This window comes from Carcharhinus amblyrhynchos, chromosome 2, assembly GCF_965287045.1.
Source record: "Carcharhinus amblyrhynchos chromosome 2, sCarAmb.v2.hapA, whole genome shotgun sequence".
NCBI classification, from domain to species: Eukaryota; Metazoa; Chordata; class Chondrichthyes; order Carcharhiniformes; family Carcharhinidae; genus Carcharhinus; species Carcharhinus amblyrhynchos.
In genome coordinates this window covers 137,910,609-137,934,462 of record NC_137325.1, presented here as the reverse complement: position 1 = coordinate 137,934,462, position 23,854 = coordinate 137,910,609, and the positions used below count along the sequence as shown (strand labels likewise).

Genomic DNA, 23,854 nt, shown 5'->3' with positions numbered 1-23,854 from the left:
ATTTTAAATTGGTTAGAACTCATCTGTTTAATAGTGGGACACCAGTGCACAAAGCTTTTATAAAACATAATTTTCAGAGTATAGTCTTTTCCATTGTATTCAATATTGATTTTAAGATATCTTACCTTCGGCACAACAAAAGTTTAAAACTTCTAACTGTATTTTTTCTGACAATGTATATATATATATAATTTTAATTAAAACATAATGGAGCAATGACATGATTGGATACAAATCAAATATAGTGCCATTAGTCTGACTTCTTTTTTATGGACATCTTTAATTATGTAGCAAATGGACTGCTCCTTTTACTAAATCCAGAAAGCAAATATTATACAAATGTGGGTGTGTATGAAAAGAATTATCATTTTGTGTCCCCTGAAAACTGGTGGCAAAGTCAATAACTGACTTATGAATAACACCAAAGCTTCATCACCAATGAGTGCTCAGCTGAACATTAGGGCTGAATGTAAAGTCATATACAAATACCTGCATCAACAACAATATTAATGGATTACTGTGATAAGAAAAGTTTCAGCATCGTTATCCCATTAAGGAAACTGAAATGTAGCTGCAGGAAGAAATGTTTATGCCGCAATGGATGTGTCTGGTAACGTGACCCTTTTGTACAAGAACATTAACGGAAAGTTTTGGGCAAACATAAAGCAGACAGTGTTACACATTATATCTATTATTATCTTTACAATAATACATTATAAGTAAAAACACTGCACCATGAAATATAGTTAACAAAACAATTACATCAATTCAATCACACCACTGGGAGCTGAAATAATTTTCCCTCCATCTTTGCCTGTCTTCAATCCTTAGTGTGTTTCAACAATTACAACTTTTGAACATAACTACAAATGTACAGTAACAAAACATTCTTATCATGATGGAATTTGTGAGCAAAACATATATTTTTGAGACAGATCCTAATTGAAAACAGAAAAGAGAAATTGAGAAAGGAAACTGACCTTCCCAGTTGCTAAGGAGATTAAGACAGAAGCTGGTTGAAATCCTACTGGGGGCAATTCTGAGCTCACACACTCTAGATGTGGGAATGGTGGCATCAGCTCAAAATTCAGAGACCGTGATTTGTATTCGCGAATTTCTGATGTTACTGGCTCCTTGCTGGTGCAGTGGCATGAATCATGCCGCAGGATTCCAGAAAACCCATTTTAATGCATTAGCATGTCATTAGCAAACACTCATTCCAGGACTTCTCTCCTCAAAGCTAAGTATAGTCCCCAGGGGAGAAGAACATGGCCAGGCAGTGGCTGGGCAATGCATCCTGGCATTGCCAGGTTGGCACAGTGACAGTGCCAATTTGCCAAGGAGTGGGCCCCAGTGGGAGCGTCATTAGGGATGCGGAATTTATTTAGAGGTGGTGGTGGCTGGGAGTGGTTGGAGGAACAGCGGATGTCAGCAGTGGGAATGGGGGTAGTGGAGGTGGGTGCTGACTCAGGTTATGTATATGAGGTCAGGGAAGGTGCAGATTATTGGGAGGGGAGCGGGAGCGCAGAACAAAAAGGGCAGAGGTGGGGGGAGGGAGAGAAGGGGCCGATAATGATCGGCACAGGTGTCGGGGGGGGGGGGAGGCGGGGTTGAGAACTGCCCACTCTGATTAGGGATGGGTGGAGTCCAGAGGGGGGGCTCCTGGTCAGCTCCATGGTGAGCTGAAGGAAGGTTTACTCAGCCATCTTTAAAGGGCACCCTAATCTACAAGTGGTGGGATTTTGCTGCTATGTTGAGGCCCCGCATCCCTGTATGACAGCATGAATTGGGCCCCTTGATTTTCTTTTGGCATAGTGCCATAAGATCTGGAGAGAAAACCGTTCAATTTCTATGGATAGAAACATGCCGATCTTCTTGACAGAAACAACACACTGCCATTTTTGGTAAGATTTACTCCTATATACGAAAGGACATAGAGAGCTCTCAGAGCTTATAGATGATGGGTCCCGTGGTGCAGTACAGGCAGGTTGAAGAAGACTGGGGTTAGACCCAAAAGCTGGGAATAGGTACAGCTATTTCTATTACTTGAAGATAATACTGGATCTATACCATTGAGGCTGAATTTAGGTGAGTCTGCAAATGTGTGCCATTGGTTGTGCTGCTCTCAGCTGGGGATCAGACTATATTCTAAAGAGGAACTGAAATTTTTGTGAGGACAACAGAATTTTGAAGGATTTTGTGACCGAGTTTGATGATTTATATGCTGAGTAGACTGCTGAACCAATACATAATATAGTCTTAATTCTATCTGCTGTTTGATTTGTAGTTTATAGTTTGCATTTCAACTGCAAATAACCAGCTAATTCATTTTAAACTAATGTTGACTTTGGATCTTTAGAGTGATAGGTCATTAAATATTTAATGTTTGCCTTCTTTGACTTTTGTAGAGTAAAGATTATTCTGTTTTAAATGATAGAATCTTATGGTTTCACTCTTAATAAATAACTGGGATTTTGGATTTCTTTTTTTCTTCAAAAACATTACTGGTCTCTACTGAAATCATAAAAAGAAAGGAGGCTCATCCATGATTTCAAATCACAGATGAATATGGGTACTGGAGTTTGTTAAAGTTTGGGCAAATGGGATTTAGCAGTAAATTTTACTTTATAGACTAGAAAACAAAATGGATTTGAATAGAATATAGAAGAAACAAACTATTGCCAAGGTGGTTGCACGATAAGGAAAACATTGACATGGATTAGTTATCAAATTTATTAAAATAATTAAAATGTGCAAGTTCAGGTCTCCGAATTCTCAATTTTTTTGTTTATCATGCTTTTCTTATTTTTCTTTAAAGCAGGTGAATGAATAACGCTTCGATAATTGGAAATCAATAGCCACCTATTTCTGTAACTGGTGATTACATTTAAAAAGAATGCATGTAAAACATTTTTTAAAAAAGTTTATTTATTAGTCACAAGTAAGGCTTACATTAACACTGCAATGAAGTTTCTGTGAAATTCCCCTCGTTGCCACATTCTGGTGCCTGTTTGGGTCAATGCACCTAATCTAATGTGAGTTAAGAGATAAGAGAATGGGAACGGAAAGGATAAGACAGGAAACGCGAGTTGAGGCAGAGTCTTTTCTCCAGATGGCTGAAGGATTCTGAGGGGGTCAGTAAATGTTTCCAGGCAGAATGTGAGTATGGGGGAAAGTCTATGGCTGGTTTTCCTCAGTCTGCAGGGGTTAAATTGAGACAGACTCCTTTCATGTTTTGGTTGCTGCAAGAAAGAATATTTAACCAACATCTGACTGTTTCCTGTTGGATTTCAGTTTGCTCTAGTTAATACTGTCATTGATGTTTTTAATGCATATTTTTAGGACATTGTTTCTGTATTTTTTCAAACAGAAATTTAAAAATTCTGGTTGGCATTTAGGGACTAAGTTCTGCTGTCTAGGCCTTGGCTTCAGTTTTCTCCCCAAGTCTCTTTACCTCCACTTCTCTCCTTCTTTATGACACTCCTCCTTAAGCCTACCTCTGACTAAGCATTTAGTCATTATTCATAATTGTTCTTTGGCATTGTGTCAATTTTTGACTGATTATGCATCAGTGAAGCACCTTGAGACCTTTTCTATTATATGAAGGCATTGTACACAATGTATTTGCATTTTGCTTACAGTGAAGCAGTCCATGCCGACATATAGCAGGTTCTAGACAAGATACACGCTTTGACTGATGAGAAGAATAGAACATTTGCACCATTGTAACAAATGCCAGGCCAAGACCATCTCCAGCAAGACAGAGTCTAACCACCTCCCCATGATACGCAATGCAATGTCATTCATTTCCTTCAACAACTTACTATCAACATCCAAGAGGTCACCACTGATAAGAACTCAAAACTGAGATAGTCAAATAAATGCTATGGACAGTAAAACTATTCAGAAACTAGATACTTTGTGATGAGGGTGACTCACCACCCAAAAGTGGCAAGTGAGCAGCATGATGGAGTACTCGTCACTTACCTTGATGGGCACAGCTGTAAATCTCTCAAGAAATTCAACACTATCCAAGCTAAAACAATCTGCTTGTGGCAAATCTACCAGCTTAAACATCCACTTCTTCCATCACTGACATACTGTGGATGCAGGATGATATAATGCAGCAACTTGCCAAGACTTCACAAAATTGTCACAGCACAAGAGACTGCTCAGCCTATCCCATCTCATGCTGGCTCTACAAATGAGCAATTCATCTTGTGCATTTCCCTGCAACCCTGCACATTTTTCCTTTTCAGACAAGTCTAATTCCATTTTGAATGCTTTTCAACCTGTCTCCATCACACTCTTAGCAAGCTTTAGAATTTTCTCTACCACCTGGATTTGGGCCCAAGCTTATTTGTACACATATTTTCTTAACAAAGATGTAACATGTGCAATCCTTCTGTCCTCTGTGATAATTTTAGAAACACAATAAGAAGTCTCACAACACCTGACGAAGGGGCAAACCCTGAAAGCTTGTGAGTTTACTATCAAATAAATTGGTTGGACTTTAACCTGGTGTTGTGAGACTTCTTATTGTCCTCCATAGTCACTTTAAATCTGAGTGTATTAATTGCTTTTTATTTCACTGAGGACTTTGTAACATCTTCTTCCTTGGTAAAGGCAGATGCAAAGTATTAATTTAATACCCCAGCTATCAGAATCATAGAATCACTACAGTGGAGAAAGAGGCTGTTCAGCCCATCGAGTCTGCACCAACTCTCCAGTAGAGTATCTTACCCTCTGCCTTATCCCATAACCCTGTGTACTTACCAAGGGGAATATACCTCGACTGTGTCCGAACTGTCTCTTCTTTATTCCTTGTTTATTTGGTTTTTCCTACAAACCTTTGATTCTAATTTATTTGGCCCAGATCTAAGAACGTAAGAACATAAGAAATAGGAGCAGGAGTAGGCCATCTAGCCCTTCGAGCCTGCCCCGCCATTCAATAAGATCATGGCTGATCTGAAGTGGATCAGTTCCACTTTCCCGCTTTCTCCCCATAACCCTTAATTCCCTTGTCTATCAAAAACCTATCTACCCGCGACTTAAATATATTCAGCAAGGTAGCCTCCATCACTTCAACGGGCAGAGAATTCCAGAGATTCACCACCCTTTGAGTGAAGAAGTTCCTCCTCAACTCCGAACTAAACTCCCCCCCCAATTATCTTGAGGCTGTGTCCCCTAGTCCTGCTATCCTTTCTAAGGGGGAAGAATCTCTCTACCTCTACCCTATCCATCCCCTTCATTATCTTATACGTCTCTATAAGATCCCCCCTCATCCTTCTAAACTCCAACGAGTACAGACCCAGTCTATTTAGCCTCTCTTCATAGGCCAACCCCCTCATCTCCGGTATCAGCCTAGTGAACCTCCTCTGCACTCCCTCCAAGGCCAATATATCCTTGCGCAAGTGCGGCGACCAAAACTGCACACAGTACTCCAGCTGCAGTCTCATCAGTACCCTGTACAGTTGCAGCAAGACCTCCCTACTTTTATAGAACAAAGAACAACCCAGCACGGGAAACAGGCCCTTTGGCCCAACGAGCCCATGCCGCCGCATCTTCCTACACCTACCCTGCCCTGTGTGTATGTGAGTGGAACCCCTAATGTAGCCAGATTCAGGGGAGAATAGTGCCAATTTGGTAGACCAATCAGCCTAAGAGCACATCTTTGGGGTGTGGGAGGAAACCGGAGCGCCCGGAGGAAACCCACGCAACCACAGGGAGAATGCGCAAACTCCCACAGACACAGGCCCAAATCCATGTATCTGCACAGCTAGCAGTGATAGTCACTGAGCTGTTGTGGCGCCCGTCTGCTGGTCCAGGATTAAGCACACACAACGACACAAAGTACTAGGCCACTCCTGGAACCTCCAAGAGCAGCCCACGCACGACCCACCGTGTGTATGCATATTCTATCCCCCTCGCTATAAAGGCCAACATTCCATTTGCCTTCTTGATCACCTGCTGCATCTGTTCTTGTTCCACTGAAGTTAACTTTCCACCAGTCAATTATTCTTAATCTGGATTGTTCGTTGTCCTTTTCCATAGCCAACCTTAACCTTTTGATACAATGATCACTGTTCCCTAAATGTTCTTCCACTAATGGCTGGCCCATCTCATTCCCAAGAACTAGGGTCAGCAGTGCCTCCTCTGTCATTAAACTGGAAAATGCTGTTCAAGAAAACTGCCCTAAATGCATGTGAAGAACTCTTGCCCTCTATGCCCTTTATACTATTACTTTCCCAATGCATATTTGGATAATTAAAGTCCTCCATTATAAATGCTCTATAAATCTTGCTCTGTGATTTATTTGTGAATTTATTGCTCTACATGCTTACCGCTAGTCGTTGGCCTGTAGCCTTCACTGAGCAATTAATTGCACTTTTTTTGTTCTTCAGCTCCAGCCAAAAAGAATCTGAGGTTGATCCCATTGGAACATCCTCTCCCTCCAACACTGCAGTGTTCGCCTTAGTCAAACTACCATTCCTTCTCCCACTTTTCCTTTCCTATCTTCTGTGAAAACCATGGAATCAGGAATATTTAATAGTCAGACCTATTCTTCTTTAAGCCAAATCCCTGTTACAGCCACAAAATCATATTCCAACACGTCAATCTGCACCTGTAACTCATCAGTCCTATTAACCAGTGCGGTAGACAGAGGGGAACAGGGGAATGTGGTGTTTTTAGATGTCCAGAAGGCGTTCGATAAGAAGCCACACAAAAGGTTGCTGCAGAAGGTTAAGGTACACGGAGCTGGGGGTAAAGTGTTAGTGTGGATTGAGGATTGGCTATCTAACAGGAAGCAGAGAGTTGGAATAAATGGGTGCTTTTCTGGTTGGCAGTTGGTGACTAGTGGAGTGCCGCAGGGATCGGTGCTCGGCCCTCAAATGTTTACCATATACATAGACGATCTGGAGGAGGGGGCTGAGTGTAGGGTAACAAAATTTGCTGATGACACAAAGATGAGTGGAAAAACGAATTGCATGGAGGACGCGGAAAGTCTGCAGAGAGATCTGGATAGGCTGAGTGAGTGGGCAATGACCTGGCAAATGGAGTATAATGTTAGCAAATGTGAGGTTTTAAATGGTTATTTATTTTGTAAGCCTCTATAAGATCCCCCTCAGCCTTCTAAACTCCAACGAGTAGAGGCCCAGTCTATTTAATCTCTCCTCATTATTTAAATGGTGAAAAGTTGCAGCATGCTACGGTGCAGAGGGACCTGGGGGTCCTTGTGCACGAATTGCAAAAACTCAGTCTGCAGGTGCAGCAGGTGATCAAGAAGGCGCATGGAATGTTGGCCTTTATAGCGAGGGGGATAGAATATAAAAGCAGGGAGGTCTTGCTGCAACTGTACAAGCCACTGGTGAGGCCGTAACTTGAGTACTGTGTGCAGTTTTGGTCCCCTTATTTGAGTAAGGATACATTGGCCTTGGAGGGAGTACAGAGGAGGTTCACTAGGCTGATACTGGAGATGAGGGGGTTAGCTTATGAAGAGAGATTAAATAGACTGGGCCTGTACTTGTTAGAGTTTAGAAGGCTGAGGGGGGATCTTATAGAGACTTACAAAATACTGAAGGGGCTAGATAGGATAGAGGTAGAGAGATTCTTTCCACTTAGAAAGGAAATCAGAACTAGAGGGCACAGCCTCAAAATAAGAGGGTGGCAGTTTAGAACAGAGCTGAGGAGGAACTTCTCTCAGAGGGTGGTGAATCCCTGGAATTCTCTGCCCATTGAAGTGGTGGAGGCTACCTCGTTGAATATGTTTAAGTCACGGGTAGATAGATTTCTGATAGATAAGGGAATTAAGGGTTATGGGGAGCAGGCGGGAAAGTGGAACTGATCCACTTCAGATCAGCTATGATCTTATTGAATGGCGGGGCAGGCTCGAAGGGCTAGACGGCCTACTCCTGCTCCTATTTCTTATGTTCTTATGTTCTAACCACACTCTTCGCATTCACATACATTAGTAGTAACCCTGTTTTAGGATTTAAAACATGCCTCCCTACTCTGATCTTATCTAATAACTTACCATTCTCTATTCTAGTGTTAGTTACCTTTCCCAGTGTTGCTTTTCCTCCTTGTACAGCTGAGCCACCTGTGGTGCCAGGGACTTGGCTTTGGCTGCATTCCTGAGATGAACCATCAGACAGAACGGAATACTGATTGGAGAGTGGGATATACCAAGGAGACTCCAGCACTATCTGCCTGCTTCCGCTTGAGAGTCAGGTGGTTACCAATTTCCTTTCTCCCTGCATACTCGTAAACTGCTGGACAGATTTATAAACGTGCTATCCACAAAGCTCTCAATGTCACGGCTTTATTCAGTGACATCAGCTGTTGTTTCGAAGTTCTGAAACCAGATTTCAAGTGCTGCAATTGATGACACTTTCTGCACAAATGGTTATCTAAGACATAGAGAAACATCATGGAGTTCCCACATAGCATAGGATGTGCTTGCTAAAAGTTGGAACAGCCATGTCATCTGTTAGTTAATTGTCTTGTGATACATTAATGACTCTTAACATTCAAAATATTTACCAGCCAATTAGCTACCTGCCTTCTTGTGAAGCATACCTCTATTTTTCTTTTCAAACACAGACTTTGAGCTTACAGACCAACTTCTGACGGGGAATTTTAAGCCCTGCTCTGCTCTACTGGTTTCCCCCCTATTGTTCACCTAGTGAAGCCTTGCTGTCTTCACATTGTTCACCAAGTCAACTCTCGCTCTTTGCACACTATTTTAAGCCTTGCTCTGCTCTTGCAATTTCCTGTCAAAATATAATTATGTGTGGAGATGTTTATAAATATCTCTGGTTGCCTTGGTGGCATTTGAACCCATGTTCCTAGAACAATAGTTTGGGCCTCCAGATTACTGGTCCAGTGTTATTATCACTACACAATCATCTCCCTGTTTTTACAATGGCAATTCCCAAAATTGCAAGCTCTAGGCAGCAGAAAAAACATTACTTTCAGGTCCTACACCATTCCAACCTGGACATAAATTGTGGTTCTGTCATTGTATAGAATCAGCTCTTCAGCCCACCGAGTCTGTACCAACATGTGATAAACGCCTGACCTCTCACCAAATCCTGTTTACCAGCTCTTGGCCCATCGCCTTGAATGTTATGATGTGCCAAGTGCTCATCCAGGTACTTTTTAAAGGATGTGAGGCAACTTGCCTCTATCACCCTCCCAGGCAATGCATTCCAGACTGTCATCATCTTCTGGGTAAAAAAGTCCTACTACTGTTCCTACTTCTTATACTCTAATGTGTTCAATCAAAGCCCTTGACCTCAATACCATTGTATTCTGTCCACTTTGCACTATGTTTGCATGCTCCTCTCCCATTAGCACTACTACCATCCATGTCATGTTTGTCATTTGCCTATGTAATCTGTGTCCTCCATATGAAATGCATTTCTATCACGCACCCCTCAATATCCACCCTTCATTCAACCCCCAATTTACCTTCTCCAGCCACATGGCCTCATCCCTGAATGCCATTTCCTTTGCTCACCCCAAAAGCCCTTTGTCCACCACCCTCACCTTTCCCGAACTTCACCTCTCACCAACTAGTATAGCCCTCCCACACCTTAATTCCCATTCGGCCTTGAGCCTAATTCAACTATTCTTTCAAAGTCCGAAATCATTTCTCTGTTACTTGTCTCCCATCCACGTTGGGTCCCATTTTGTAAGTAAACCTCACTTGTGCTCTTTGCTAGCAATCTGTCAGCTCCTTGCTGTGAGGTTTGTAGAAGGAAAGGGGGCAGAAAATGCAGATTTTCTGTAACTATATCATGAAAAAAATATTATTTGTAAATTTAAATAATTGATTTCATCATTTTGGTTATTTTCAGGCAAGTATACAAATTCTGATCACAATTAACTTGATCTCACTTCCTGACAATACAACAGCTTCTGCATCAAGGATTTTTCTAAACCTTCAGCTCCCAAAAATATGCTTCGAGTAGCAAAAATAATGACTGAACTTACCTTCAATCATGACAACCTGGTCTCCTTTCCTTTCTGGCATCAGAGCAGGAGCGTGAAGGTACAGTTCTGCAACATCTCTGGCTGTACCCAATTTGTTTGTAACCTAGGATAATAAAAACACAACAATGCAGATAGATAAACATAAACTAGAGCAACAGTATGGTCTCTCAGTTTTATGTTAAAATAACTTGATTCCTTTCTCCTTTTCTGTGTTAAAGGAGTTAAAGGAGTTGTGTATTCTATTGAATTATTGGACAATTATATATATTAAAAAGCAGCACTATTAAAGCATATTTACTTTTGTGAGGCTGGAGCTTTGAAGTATGGGGAAAATCATAGGCCAGGAATTGGGGAAGGTGGCAGTTGTCAAGGAGTTGTGATAAAATGAAATTAAGGAATCTGATAATTGGGAATATGTTCTGGTGAATGTATGACAAAAATTCAGCAAATTATTTTTAAATGGAAATTGTTAAGAAGACAGATTGACTGGGGTATTTGATGTGTGGATTGGCCTAAAAACTCTGCTGTAAATTGATATTTACCTAAGAGAAGTAGATAACAATAGGGCATCGAATTTTAAGAGTTAAAGCACAGATGATAAAAGTTCAAACAAGGTGAGGGTGAATTTCATGCTTAAGTTGTAAAAGGGTGAGCTCACTTAAGGAATATCATAGAGACAAGTATACTTCAGATAAAAAAAATCAAAGAAAAAAGCATTACATCAATGTCAGGGTTCATCCTTTCTGGTGAGCTGGGCAGAGCTGTTCCAGTATACTGGAACAATTTTCTACATTTTAGAAACGGATCCATAATTTTCTTACTCACTAAAGGGTATACTGTGCTGAACAGGCAACTAAAAACATGCACTGAATGGCAATAATGGCTACACACACGAAATTGTCAAATTGACCTTGTTCCAAACCCTTATATTTTCCTAAACTCGGAGCTAAACCTCCCCAAACAACATCCCATAGGTTTTAAAACGATAAGCAAAATCCAGCAAAGTTACGACGCTTGGCACCAATATCTCTTTTGGGATTGTTTCTCATTTAGAAGAGAAACAACTGGCTGTTCAAATAGGATTCCCCAGGAAGCTGAGTTCATTTCAAACAAGCCAGTCCAAGAGGTTTATTTGGTAGCACAAGCTTTCGGAGTGTCTTTCCTTCTTCAGGTGAGTTTGACATTCCAAAAGCTTGTGCTACCAAATAAACCTGTTGGTCTTTAACCTGGTATTATGAGACTTCTTACTGTGCTTATCTCAGTCCAACGCTGGCACCTCCACATCACAGCATTTATTGCCCATCCCAAGTAAAACTGAGTGGCTTGCTAGGCCATTTCAGAGGGCAGTTAAGAATCTACCGCATTGCTGTGGCTCTGAAGTCACATGTACGTAAGAACGGCAGTTTTCCTTCCCGAAAGGGTTTTGGCGTCAATCGATAATGGTTTCCTGGTCATCCGTAGATTTCTAATTCCAGATATTTTTTACTGAATTCAAATTCCACCACATGCTGTGACAGAATTCAAACCTGGGTCCCCAGAATGTTAGCTGAGTTTATGGATGAATAGTCTAGTGATAATACCACTAGGCTATCACCTGGTCTTAAGGATGTTGGCTATAAGGGGATGTTGAATGAACCAGAATTGTTTTCATTGGAAAGACGGAGACTGAGGGGAGACTTAATAAAGATTTTACAAAATTATGAGAGGCATTGACAGGGTGGATAGTCAGAGGCTTTTTTCCAGGATGGAAGTGCCAATTACAAGGGGGCACAGGTTCAAGGTGACAGAGGGAAAGTTTAAGGGAGATATGTGGGGAAGGTTTTTTTCACGCAGAGAGTGGTGGGTGCCAGAATGTGCTGCCAGAGATGCTGGTGGAAGCAGGCACATTCACAACATTTAAGAGGCATTTGGATGGGTACATGAATAGGGAGGAAACAGAATGATATGGACTAAGGGCATAAGGTTTTTTTCAGTTCTGTGAGAGCATCATGATCAAGGGCCGAAGGGCCTGTACCTGTGCAATAGTTTTCTTTGTTCTTTTGAGCCTGCTCTGCTATTCGATCATGGCTGATAAGTTTATTTCCAGAGATGCTGCCAGACTTGCTAAGTTTATCCAGCATTTTCTATTTTTATTTCAGATTTCCAGAATTTGCAGTATTTTGCTTTAAATCATAGAATCCCTACAGTGCAGAAGGAGGCCATTCAGCCTATCGAGTTTGCACTGACAACAATCCTACCCAGGCCCTGCCTCTGTAACCCCACGTATTTACCCTACTAATCCCCCTGACACCAAGAGTCAATATAGCATGGCCAATCCACCTAACCTACAAATTTTTGGACAGTGGGAGGAAACCACAGCACCCGGAAAACTTACGCAGACACGGGGAGAATGTGCAGACTCCACACAGACAATCACCCAAAGCTAGAGTTGAACCCAGGTCCAGGGTGCTGTGAGGCAGCATTGCTAACCCCTGTACCACCGTGCCGCCTCTAGAATTATAGCTTTGGATTCTAGTTCCAGTCCAGGACTTAAAGGCCAAGGAAGGTGTGTTCATACCGCAGCCAAACAGGATGGTTATCAGCCTGTAAATCCTTCTAATATGCTTTATTGCAGGGGGTAAGTGCTGTAGAGTTTCCTGGTCAACCATTCTGCACAAGTTTGCCAATCATAATTGTGGACAACCCAAACAAAGTCCATGGTTGTCCATGTTCTCTTACAGAAAGAGGAAGAGCAGGATGCAGAAGCACCTTTAGGTATGATGTGGTGAACTTGCCTCTAAAATAGCATCAGAAAGTTCTATATCTGTGAGATCAGGAATTCTGGTGACAGCCACTAATTTGCCACTCGATTCACTGAAATGGAACGATAACCCAGGTTGGGGAAGCATTCTATATGTGTAAAATGTGTAGAACTGCTGCAACATTTAACTCAATGCTCAAAGTTGACGTGAAGTCATAGAACATAGAACATGACAGCACAAACAGGACCTTCGGCCCACAAGTTGCGCCGATCACATCTATACCTACCAAGACATAGAACTATCTGTAACTCCCAATCCCATTAGATCCCATATACTCATCCAGAAGTCTTTTAAAAGACCCCAGCGAGTTCACCTCTACCACCACCGATGGCAGCCGATTCCACTCACTCACCACCCTCTGAGTGAAAAACTTACCCCTAACATCTCCTCTGTACTTGCTTCCCAACACCTTAAACCTGTGTAATCTCGTAGTGACCATTTCAGCCCTGGGAAATAGCCTCCAAGAATCCACCCTATCTATTCCTCTCAACATTTTATAAACCTCTATCAGGTTGCCTCTCAACCTTTGTCTCTCCAGGGAGAAGAGACCTAGCTCCCTCAACCTATCTTCGGAAGGCATGCCTCCCAATCCAGGCAACATCCTTGTAAATCTCCTCTGCACCCTCTCAATAGCTTCCACATCCTTCCTGTAGTGAGGCAACCAGAACTGCGGTCAGTACTCCAAGTGGGGTCTGACAAGGGTCTCATAAAGTTGCAGCATTACCTCCTGACTCCTAAACTCAATCCCTTGATTATTGAAGGCCAGTACAACACATGCCTTCTTGACCACATCCTCCACCTGTGAGGCCAATTTAAGACTCCTATGGACGCGGACCCCAAGATCCTTCTGCTCTTCAACACAGCTAAGACTCCTACTCTTGATACTGTCCTCCTGCATCCCTTTGGTCCTGCCAAAATGGACCACTACACATTTATCTGTGTTGAAGTCCATCTGCCACTTCTCCGCCCAGTCTTGCATCCTATCTACGTCACACAGCAACTTCTGACATCCCTCCAGACTATCCACAACACCACCAACCTTCGTATCATCGGTGAACTTACTAACCCATCCCTCCACTTCCTCATCCAGGTCATTTATGAAAATGACAAACAGCAAGGGTCCTAGAACAGATCCCTGGGGCACTCCATAGGTAACCGACCTCCATGCAGAAAAAGACCTATCCACAACCACTCTCTGCCTTCTGCAGGCAAGCCAGTTCTGGATCCACAAGGCCAAAGCCCCTTGAATATCATGCCCTCTCACCTTCTCAAGAAGTCTTGCATGGGGGACCTTATCAAATGCCTTGCTGAAGTCCAGGTAAACCACGTCCACCGCTCTTCCTTCGTCAATGTGTTCAGTCACATTTTCAAAGAACTCAACTAGGCTTGTAAGGCACAACCTGCCCTTGACAAAGCCGTGCTGACTATTTCTGATCATTCTCTAAATGTCATAAATCTTGTCCCTCAGAATCTTCTCCATCAACTTACCAACTACTGAGGTCAGACTCACCGGTCGGTAATTTCCAGGGTTATCCCTGTTCCCTTTCTTGAAAATAGGAACCACATCCGCAATCCTTCAATCCTCCGGAACCTCTCCTGTCTCCATTGACAATGCAAAGATAATCGCCAGGGGCTCTGCAATCACTTCCCTCACCTCCCACAGTAACCTGGGGTACATCCCATCCGGTCCCGGCGACTTATCTATCTTGATAGAATTTAAAAGTTCCGACACATCCTCTTTCTTAACATCCGCAAACTCAATCTTTTCAATCTGCCGCAAACCTGTAGTACAAACTCCCAGATCACTTTCCACCGTGAATACCGAGGCAAAGTACTCATTAAGCACCTCTGCCATTTCTTCCGGTTCCACACAGACTTTTCCCCCTTCACCTTTTATAGGTCCTATCCCTTCTCTTCTCATCCTTTTACTCTTCACATATTTGTAGAATGCCTTGGGATGCTCCTTAATCTTACCCGCCAAGGCCTTCTCATGTCCCCTTCTGGCTCTCCTAATTTCCTTTTTAAGCTCCTTTCTACAAGCCTTATACTCCTCTAGATCCTTAACATCTTTTAGCTCTCTGAACCTTTTATACGCCTTTCTTTTCTTCCTGACTAGGTTCACCACAACCTTCGTGCACCACGGTTCAGGCGACCTAGCAAAACCTCCTTGTCTCATCGGAACGTTGTCATGCAGAGCTCCAGTCAAACATTCCTTGAAAATCCGCCACCTTCCTTCAGTACTTTTCCCCAAGAACACCTCCTTCCAGTTTACCCGTCCAATTATCTGCCTGATGTCTTCACATTTCCCCTTACTCCAGACAAACACCTTCCTAGCCTGCCTGATCCTATCTCTTTCCAAAGCTATCGTGAAGGATATAGAATTATGATCTCCATCCCCGAGATGCTCTCCTACCGAGAGATCCAACACCTGTCCTGGTTCATTAGCCAGCACCAGGTCAAGTACAGCCTCTCCTCTCATAGGCTTATCCACGTGCTGTGTCAGGAAACCCTCCTGAACACACCCAACAAACTCCTCCCCATCCAAACCCCTTACCCTAGGGATATTCCAGTCGATGTTTGGGAAAGACTGAGGGATTTGGGGTTGTTTTCACTGGAAAGAAGGCGGCTAAGAGGGGATCTTATAGAAACATATAAGATGATTAGAGGTTTAGATAGGGTGGATGGTGATAGCCTGTTTCCTCGGATGGAGAAAGCTAGCACGAGGGGGCATGGCTTTAAATTAAGGGGGGGTAGTTATAGGACGGATGTCAGGGGCAGGTTCTTTACCCAGAGGGTGGTGAGGGACTGGAATGCCCTGCCTGCTGCAGTTGTAAATGCGCCTAGTTTGGGGGCATTTAAGAGATTGGTGGATAGGTTTATGGACGAAAAGGGATTGGTTTAGATTAGTGGGTCAATGTTTTTTTTTAAAAATAAGACTGGTCGGCGCAACATTGTGGGCCGAAGGGCCTGTTCCGCGCTGTAATGTTCTATGTTCTAAATTAAAGTTTCCCATCACGACAACTCTGTTATTACTACATCTCTCTAGGATCTGTTTCCCTATCTGCACCTCAACTTCCCTGTCACTATTGGGCAGCTTATAGAAAACACCCAGCAAAGTTATCGACCCTTTGCTGTTCCTAACTTCCACCCACAGAGACTCCGTAGACAGCCTCTCCACGGCATCCACCTTCAAGCCGCCCAACCTCAGAAGAAAACTGGTTATGCTTATAAATTGAAAAGAAGGGATGTCCTGTTCATTCAGACAGATAAAAATTATTTGAGCAAAAGCATTTTTCATCATACTCACTTCACATTCATAGACTCCAAGATCATTCTTCTCTGTGTTTTTGATGATCAACACTGCAACTCCAAACTGTGGATCATAGAAAGTCTGGTACTTTGTTTTATTTGTTAAGGGTGAACCATCAATACTCCATCTTCAAGGAAAACAGAATTAATTGTAAATCAATGTAACTGATATTTGATAACACTTCAAAAAACATCAGCTTTCAATGGAATATTTCAAAATCCAGTTCAACAGAGAAGAGCCTAAGACCAGAAACTAGTTCAATACAGCCATTAATCCAGTAGGCAAATCAGAAAAGGAGGAACCTAGATGCGTATGGTTTCTGCTCCATTTAGAAAATTCCAGAAAATATATAGCAACTTTCTTCTACTGTCACGTCCACTTACATTTTTGGGGCAACCTGTGTGCTTTCAAGGCCTAACCTGTCAGATTTGAGACTGATAGGTCTAACATTTCCTTCTGAAGGAAGTGTAGATTAAATTCTGGGTTTAATATGGACCCTACCACCTAAGGATCAAATAGCAATTGGTCCATGAGGGTTAGTCACTATTCTAGATTGGGTCTTCTCAATCTGTCAGGGAGAAAAACAATTCAAACTTTGATCTTTGGTCCTATTCAGACCTTTGGCTGCTCTTCTGGCAACGGTTGTCTGTTTCCTGAGATTATCCTGTCTTCTTGAGGCTGGATGGCTCCAACGCATTACAAGGACACAGTTTCACTTCCTATTTAATTGGCCCCATGTCCAGACAGGACCTGATCAATTTAAAGTGGTTTCACCAGAAATCTAAGCCATGGCATCCATTTTTATCAAAAGAAATAAAGCTTAGTCTTTATTTGTTTTCAATGCACACATTATACAGTGCGTAGAATAATTAATACTTCGTAGTGTTTTTAGGATGCAATTTAATTACAATTTGGAGAATTATTATTTGACTTATATCTCAAATTATTCTATTTCAGTGGGAAAAATAAACAATTTGCTGGATCTTTCATTAATATCCATTAATTTTGTGTTCAGAATTACAACAATTTATGTAGCACCCTTAATTTAGGCAAGAGTACATCACAGAAGCATAATGGAAACAAATGCTGACCCAAGCAAGGGGTGACCAAAACCTGGTTAAAGCAGAGGAAGATGATAAGGTAAAGGGACTTAGGGAGGTATTTCCTGATATTAGTCTGAGCTTTTGCAGTGCGCAACTTAAGTCTTCTGGGGTTACTTGTGACAAGTGGCATTCCTCAGGGATCAGTGCTGGGACCGTTGCTGCTTTTAATATACATATAAATGATTTGGAGGAAAATGTAACTGGATTGATTAGTAAGTTTGCGGATGACACAAAGGTTAGTGATCTGCAGACAGCAATGAGGACCATCAGAGGATACAACAGGATATAGATCAGTTGGAGACTTGGGTGGAGAGATGGCAGATGGAGTTTAATTGGGACAAATGTGAGATAATGCATTTTGAAGGTCTAATATAATAGGAAATATCCAGTAAATGGCAGAACCCTTAAGAGTATTGATAGGCAAAAGGATTTGGGTGTACAGGTGAAAGTGGCAATGCAGATGGAAAAGGTAGTCAAGAAGGCATTCGGCATGCTTGCCTCCATCAGCTGGGGTATTGAGTTTAAAAATTGGCAAGTCATGTTGCAGCATTATAGAACCTTAGTTGGGCTGCACTTGGAATTTAGCGTTCAATTCTGGTTGCTATACTACCAAAAGGATGTGGAGGCTTTGAAAAGGGTACAGAAAAGATTTACCAGGATGTTGCCTGATACGGAGGGCATTAGCTATGAGAACAGGTTAGAGAAACTTGGTTTGTTCTCACTGGAACGACGGAGGTTGAAGGGAGACCTGATAGAAAGCTACAAGATGATGACAGGCATGGACAGAATGGATAATCAAAAGCTTTTTCCCAGGGTGGAAGAGTCAGTTACTAGGGGGCATAAGTTTAAGGTGTGAGGGGCAAGGTTTAAAGGAAATGTAGGAAGCAGATTTTTTTACACTGAGTAGTAGGTGCCTGGAACTCGCGGCTGGGGGATGTAGTGGAAGCGGATACGGTAGTGACTTTTAAGGGGCGTCTTGACAAGTACATGAATAGGATGGGAATAGAGGGATATGGTCCCCAGAAAGGTAGGGGGTTTTAGTTAAGTCGGGCAGCATGGTCGGTGCAGACTTGGAGGGCTGAAGGGTTTGTTCCTGTGCTGTAATTTTCTTTGTTCTTCTTTGTTTTTTGTACTTTGCTAACACAGAGCCTCAATTGAGGAACATGTGAATTGAGTGCAAAGGTTGTTGTGCTCGATTTGTGGCATTGTTATTTACCCATAAAATATTCATTACACCACAATTTTCAAGTATCAGAAGATTTTTTTAACAACCAATCTAAGAACTAGATGTTGTTAAATTAATGGAACTTACTTTATCTGTGGGACTGGTGCAGCTTCAATAGTGCATGTAAACTGTGTATCTTCATTCTCTATAAATGGGATGTTTCGAAGGCGGCTTACAAACCTTGGAGGGACTGAAAGTTAAAGTGAAAATTTTAATTGACAATTATTCATAAAAAAAAATCAAGTTTGGAACATTATCAAATTTAGCAAGCAAGTGGTCCTAATTGGGCACTGGAGTTCATTATTTCAAAGTTTAACAGAATGTTACTGACATTTATGTTTATCAATGCTAACAACCAAAATCCCTGAAGCCCCTTTGATTCATTAGTAGTTTTATGAGAAATTATGGTCAAGAAACTGATTTACGCAGGGGAACGAGTTCTGTACTAGAAGGGCATGTCTGAGGAATACCTGATATTTGGTCTTAAAACTTAGTTACATAAGAATGGGCAGTTCATCAGTATTGGAAGCCTTCAGTTAGGTTCTGGGAGGGAAGGAGGAAGTTTTTGGATGGGGACATGCAGTGGTTATTAGGAGTGCTATGGAGTTATAATTAGCACCTCCTTTTCTCCCAACTCCACATTCAAGCAATACCAATATTTTTGGTGGTGACTTCCAGTGATCCCTTTAAGGATTACTGGTTGGACTTTATATGGACCTGGCTTTCCTAAACACAGCTGCTGTGGCATCAGTTGCATTCTAGGAGGGCCAATTTCAGAAAGGGATCTGAAGAGTGGCAAGGTGGCACGGGGTTAGCACTGCTGTTTCACAGTGCCAGGGAACAGGGTTCGATTCCTGGCTTGTGTATCCATCTGTGCAGAGTTCACATGTTCTCCCTATGTCAAAGAACAAAGAAAAAGATAGCACAGGAATAAGCCCTTCGTTCTCCAAGCCCATGCCAATCATGTTGCCCTAACTAAAAAAAAATCTTCTGCCCTTATTCGGTCTGTATCCTTCTGTTTTCTCCCTATTCATGTGCCTATCCAGATGCTTCTTATGCTGCTAATGTGCCTGCTTCCACTACATCTTCTGGTAGCGCGTTCCAAGCACCCACCACTCTCTGTGTAAAAACTTACCCTGTACATCTCCGTTAAATGTCCCCCTCTCACTTTGAATGTGTGCCCACTTGCAACTGACACTTCACCCTGAGAAAAAGTCTCTGAATACCCACCCTGTCTATGCCTCTCATAATTTTGTAGACCTCTATCAGATTGCCCATCGGTCTCCATCTTCCCAGTGAAAACAATCCTAATTTGTATAAGCTGTCCTCAAAGCTAACACCCTCGAGACCAGGCAACATCGTGATGAACCTTCTACGCAATCTCTCCAAAGCTTCCACATCCTTCTGATTGTATGGTGACCAGAACTCCAAATGTAGCTATACCAAGACTTTATATAGCTGCAACATTATTTCCCAACTCCTGTACTCAATGCCCCAGCTGATAAGGCATCCCATTTGCCGTCTTAATCACCTTGGTCACCTGTGTTGCTGCTTTTAGGGTACTGTGGACCCGCATGCCCTGATCCCTCCGTATTTTAATGTTCCTAAGGGTTCTGCCATTTACAATATAATTCATACCTAAATTTGATCCTCCAAGATGCATCACCTCGCATTTATCTAGATTAAACTCCAACTGCCATTTCTGTGCCCAACTCTCCAATCTATCCATATCCTGTTGTATTCTCTGACAATCCTCGGCATTCTCCGCAACTCTGCCAATCTTTGTGTCAGCCGCAAACTTGCTAATCAGCCCACTCACTTTTTCCTTCAGATCATTTACATATACTACAAACAACAGAGTCTCTGTGGGTTTCCTCGAAGTGCTCCGGTTTCCTCCCACAGTTCAAAAATGTGTGGGATAGGTCGACTGATCACGCTAAATTCTCCCCCAGTGTTCCCGAACAGGCGCCGGTATGTGGTAACTAGAGGACTTTTACAGTAACTTCATTGCATTGTTAATATAAACCTATGTGTGGCTAATAAATAAGCTTTACTTTTATGAGACTCCTAATTTACAAAGGAAACAGGCCCGAGAGACTATCTTCAGAGTCATGGCAAGTTGTGCACTTCTTCTACAGAAAGCCCACCATAACGGAAACTCAGGACATTTACATTTATAAAACAGTCATGGCAATAACTGACTTGGGTAGATTATCAAGTGGTATCACTGGTCTCTCAGGAAAATTTCACACTTATATTCCTGAGACTTGGCTGACCTGAAAATTGAACTAGCTTTTAGCCAATCAGAAGTTGGTTTTAAATGAAACGTTTTTCACCTCCAAAACTTGTGATAAGACTTGAGAGGATCACAAAAATAGATAACTATTTCAACTCTAAAAAGAACATTTTGTTCTCTACTAAGAAAAAGCAAAGTTTAAGTATTTGAAATAATAACAATCTTAATTTCCACAACCAATGCCACTGGAGCTTCATTATTTTAAGTTTTAAATGTTTAGCGAAATAACTTTTGATTTGTTCCTACCTTGCACAAGAATCTTTCCAAGGGTACTGGCATTTCCTGCAGCACTGGCTGCATAACACATATACTGCCCTGAATCGGCAGCAGTGAGAGTATCCAAGATCAGCGTGCAAGAGCCATCTTCATCCTCTATTATGATATGGTGTGGGTCAACGTCCACGCTTTTGCCATCTAGTGTCACAAATGAATATGGGATTTTCAACATATTCAGGTGAATCAACAATAATGTTTTACAAAGTTATCACTTGAAATGACACAGATATCTATTTTCTAACACAGAAGAAAACTTTGTTGATTTCGACATTTAGCTAGAGAAAGTATTGAAAGATTTACAAGCATGATACTAGAATTGAAAGAATGCAACAAGGAAATATTGAGCAGGACAAAGTTTAAAAAATGAGGGGTTTCCTATTTAAGATTACATGGATGAAGGGGTGTGGAAGGTTATGGTCCAGGTGCAGGTCAGTGGGACTAAGCAGAAAAATGGTTCGGAACAGCCAAGGAGGGGCAAAAGGCCTGTTTCTGTCGTGTTCTATGGTTTTGTGGTTCTATTAGAGATGAAAAAAAAATTCTCTCAAAGGATTGTGAATCTTTGGAAGTTTCTTCTCCAGAGAGAGGTGGAGGCAGGTTCAATTAATATTTTTAAATTTAATATTTAATATTTTTAAAGAAGAGAAAGATAGCTTCTAGACTAATAAGGGAGTCAAAGACTATTGGGATAGGGCAGATTGTGGATTGAGGCAATAATCAGTCATCTTAATGAATACTGGAGCAAGCTCGAACGGCTGAAATGGCCTTCTCATGCTCCTCATTCGCATGTAGGCTGCAACATTTTTCTCCAAAGAAAAGGACTAAGAGGATACCCAAAACTATGGAAGGGTTCAATAGGTTGGCATGGAATAGTATTGTGAATGAATCCAAAAAATGGGCATACATTTAAGGTAACGACTAATTGAAAACATAAAGAATTTAAGAGATTCTTGCCAGTTTTCCATCTGGCAGGACAGGCTCTCGAAGCGTCCACAAGATTCCACTTCATATGTGTGTGATGATTTGATGGAACATACTCATTGGATACTTTCCGTGAAAAAGTGCAAAGCATAAAACTTAAGGCCTCAGATCTACTGTTCCACTCAGGGTTGTTTGAAATTTTGGCTCATTTCAGTTTAAGTGGCTTATTTTCAATAAACAGGAAACAAGTATATTTAAAATTTCTTACAAATAATTAAGGGTGAAGAATGTTCTTTTGGCCATCTAGTGATTTGTTTACTTATTTCGTCAAACTGTAATGACGCAGAGCTATATGGTCAATGTGCTCTGCCAAAAAGCCATTTTGAGAATTTATATCACTTCATATATAGTATGAAGACTAATACATTATCATTTCAACAGCTGTCCCAGATGTTTTCAACTCATTCAAGATAGTAATTAAAGTTGGAATTTTCCAGCCTCTGTTGCTTAATTTATTTATTGAAAGGTTCTCTTAAAAGACAAATGTAGACAACAACATTAACTGTAAGGTATTTTTTGCTTGATTGAAAGTAAGTTATGGTGACATTTAAAAAAAAAATTACCTTTATACCATGTGACAACTGGCTTGGGATTCCCAATAACCAGACACGCCAATTTCACTGTTTGTCCCATTTCAGCTGTACAATCTGCTAGTTTCTCCACAAATTCGGGGGGATCTAATTCAGAAAACATATTCACTTAGTTAATACATTCTGCTTTATCTGTCATGTTTTCTCATTGGAACTTCTCACTTGTTTCCATTTAGGTATAAAATAACCAAATATAAAGTGGAACATAAAAAGAAAATGATTCTGCTACACATCCAAGATCTGCAGGTTTTAAAAATTTACTGGCTACAAAGGTCCTAAGAATTCCTTTCAGGCAGAAGACATAAAATAACCCATAAATAAAATGTTTTTAATCTCATTCTATTGTGATATGAAGTTTGAACGTTCAGAATATCAAAAAATTCTCACTGTTACAGTTGAGGGGCTTATCTGAAGTTGGAATAAATTTGGGGCGGCCCAGTGGTTAGAACATAAGAACTAGGAGCAGGAGTAGGCCATCTGGCCCCTTGAGCCTGCTCTGCCATTCAATAACATCACGGCTGATCTTTTTGTGGACTCAGCTCCCCTTGGCTCACAGTGCCAGGGACCCAGGGGGTTCAATTCCTGGCTTGGGTCACTGTCTCTGAGGAGTCTGCATGTTCTCCTTGTGTCTGTGTGGGTTTCCTCTGGGTGCTCTGGTTTCCTCCCACAGTCTGAAAGACGTGCTGGTTAGGTGGATTGGCCATGCAAGATTCTCTCTCAATGTACCTGAACAGGTGCCAGATTATGGCAACTCGGGGACTTTCACAGTAACTTCATTGCAGTGTTAATGTAAATTAATTGTGACACTAAACATAAACTAAAAAACTTAAAACTAATCCAGTGTAGAAAGAGTTTCATTTATCCTTTCATGAGAAGACTTTGGAGTGTTTTACATATTTAAATATATCCCATGCCTCAGAAATTATACTGATGCACTGAAAATTTGGCCAGAATGGGACAGATTATAGAAACATTTTGTTCAAAGCTTTGGGAAATGAAAGACAATGTTACTTTCTTTATATAAGGCCCAGTGATTTAGGGCAGGTGTTTCAGAGCTTAATGACTTGGAAAGTTAAGACATTGCCACCAATGGTGAAGTAATTAAAATGTGGGTATGCCGGCGTTGGACTGGCGTAAACACAGTAAAAAGTCTGACAACACCAGGTTTTAGTCCAACCTATTTATTTGATAATATACTCACAAGCTTTCGAGGGACACCCTCTTCGTCAGGTGAATGGAGAGTTCTGGCCTCAGACAGAGCATATAAAGCACAGAC

At 41.6% G+C, this 23,854-nt stretch overlaps 1 protein-coding gene across 1 annotated transcript in view; it reads right to left on the bottom strand.

Annotated features, from left to right (window-relative positions):
- obscnb (obscurin, cytoskeletal calmodulin and titin-interacting RhoGEF b) overlaps nucleotides 1-23,854 on the bottom strand; it is a 696,366-nt gene that overhangs the window by 129,436 nt on the left and 543,076 nt on the right. Inside the window, exons 95-99 of the mRNA XM_080214757.1 lie at nucleotides 22,552-22,665; nucleotides 20,981-21,148; nucleotides 18,526-18,628; nucleotides 16,108-16,237; nucleotides 10,000-10,102 (exon numbers count right to left, since the gene is read on the bottom strand). Coding sequence (XP_080070883.1) covers nucleotides 10,000-10,102; nucleotides 16,108-16,237; nucleotides 18,526-18,628; nucleotides 20,981-21,148; nucleotides 22,552-22,665 — 618 coding nt within the window. The remainder of the gene's footprint in view (nucleotides 1-9,999; nucleotides 10,103-16,107; nucleotides 16,238-18,525; nucleotides 18,629-20,980; nucleotides 21,149-22,551; nucleotides 22,666-23,854) is intronic.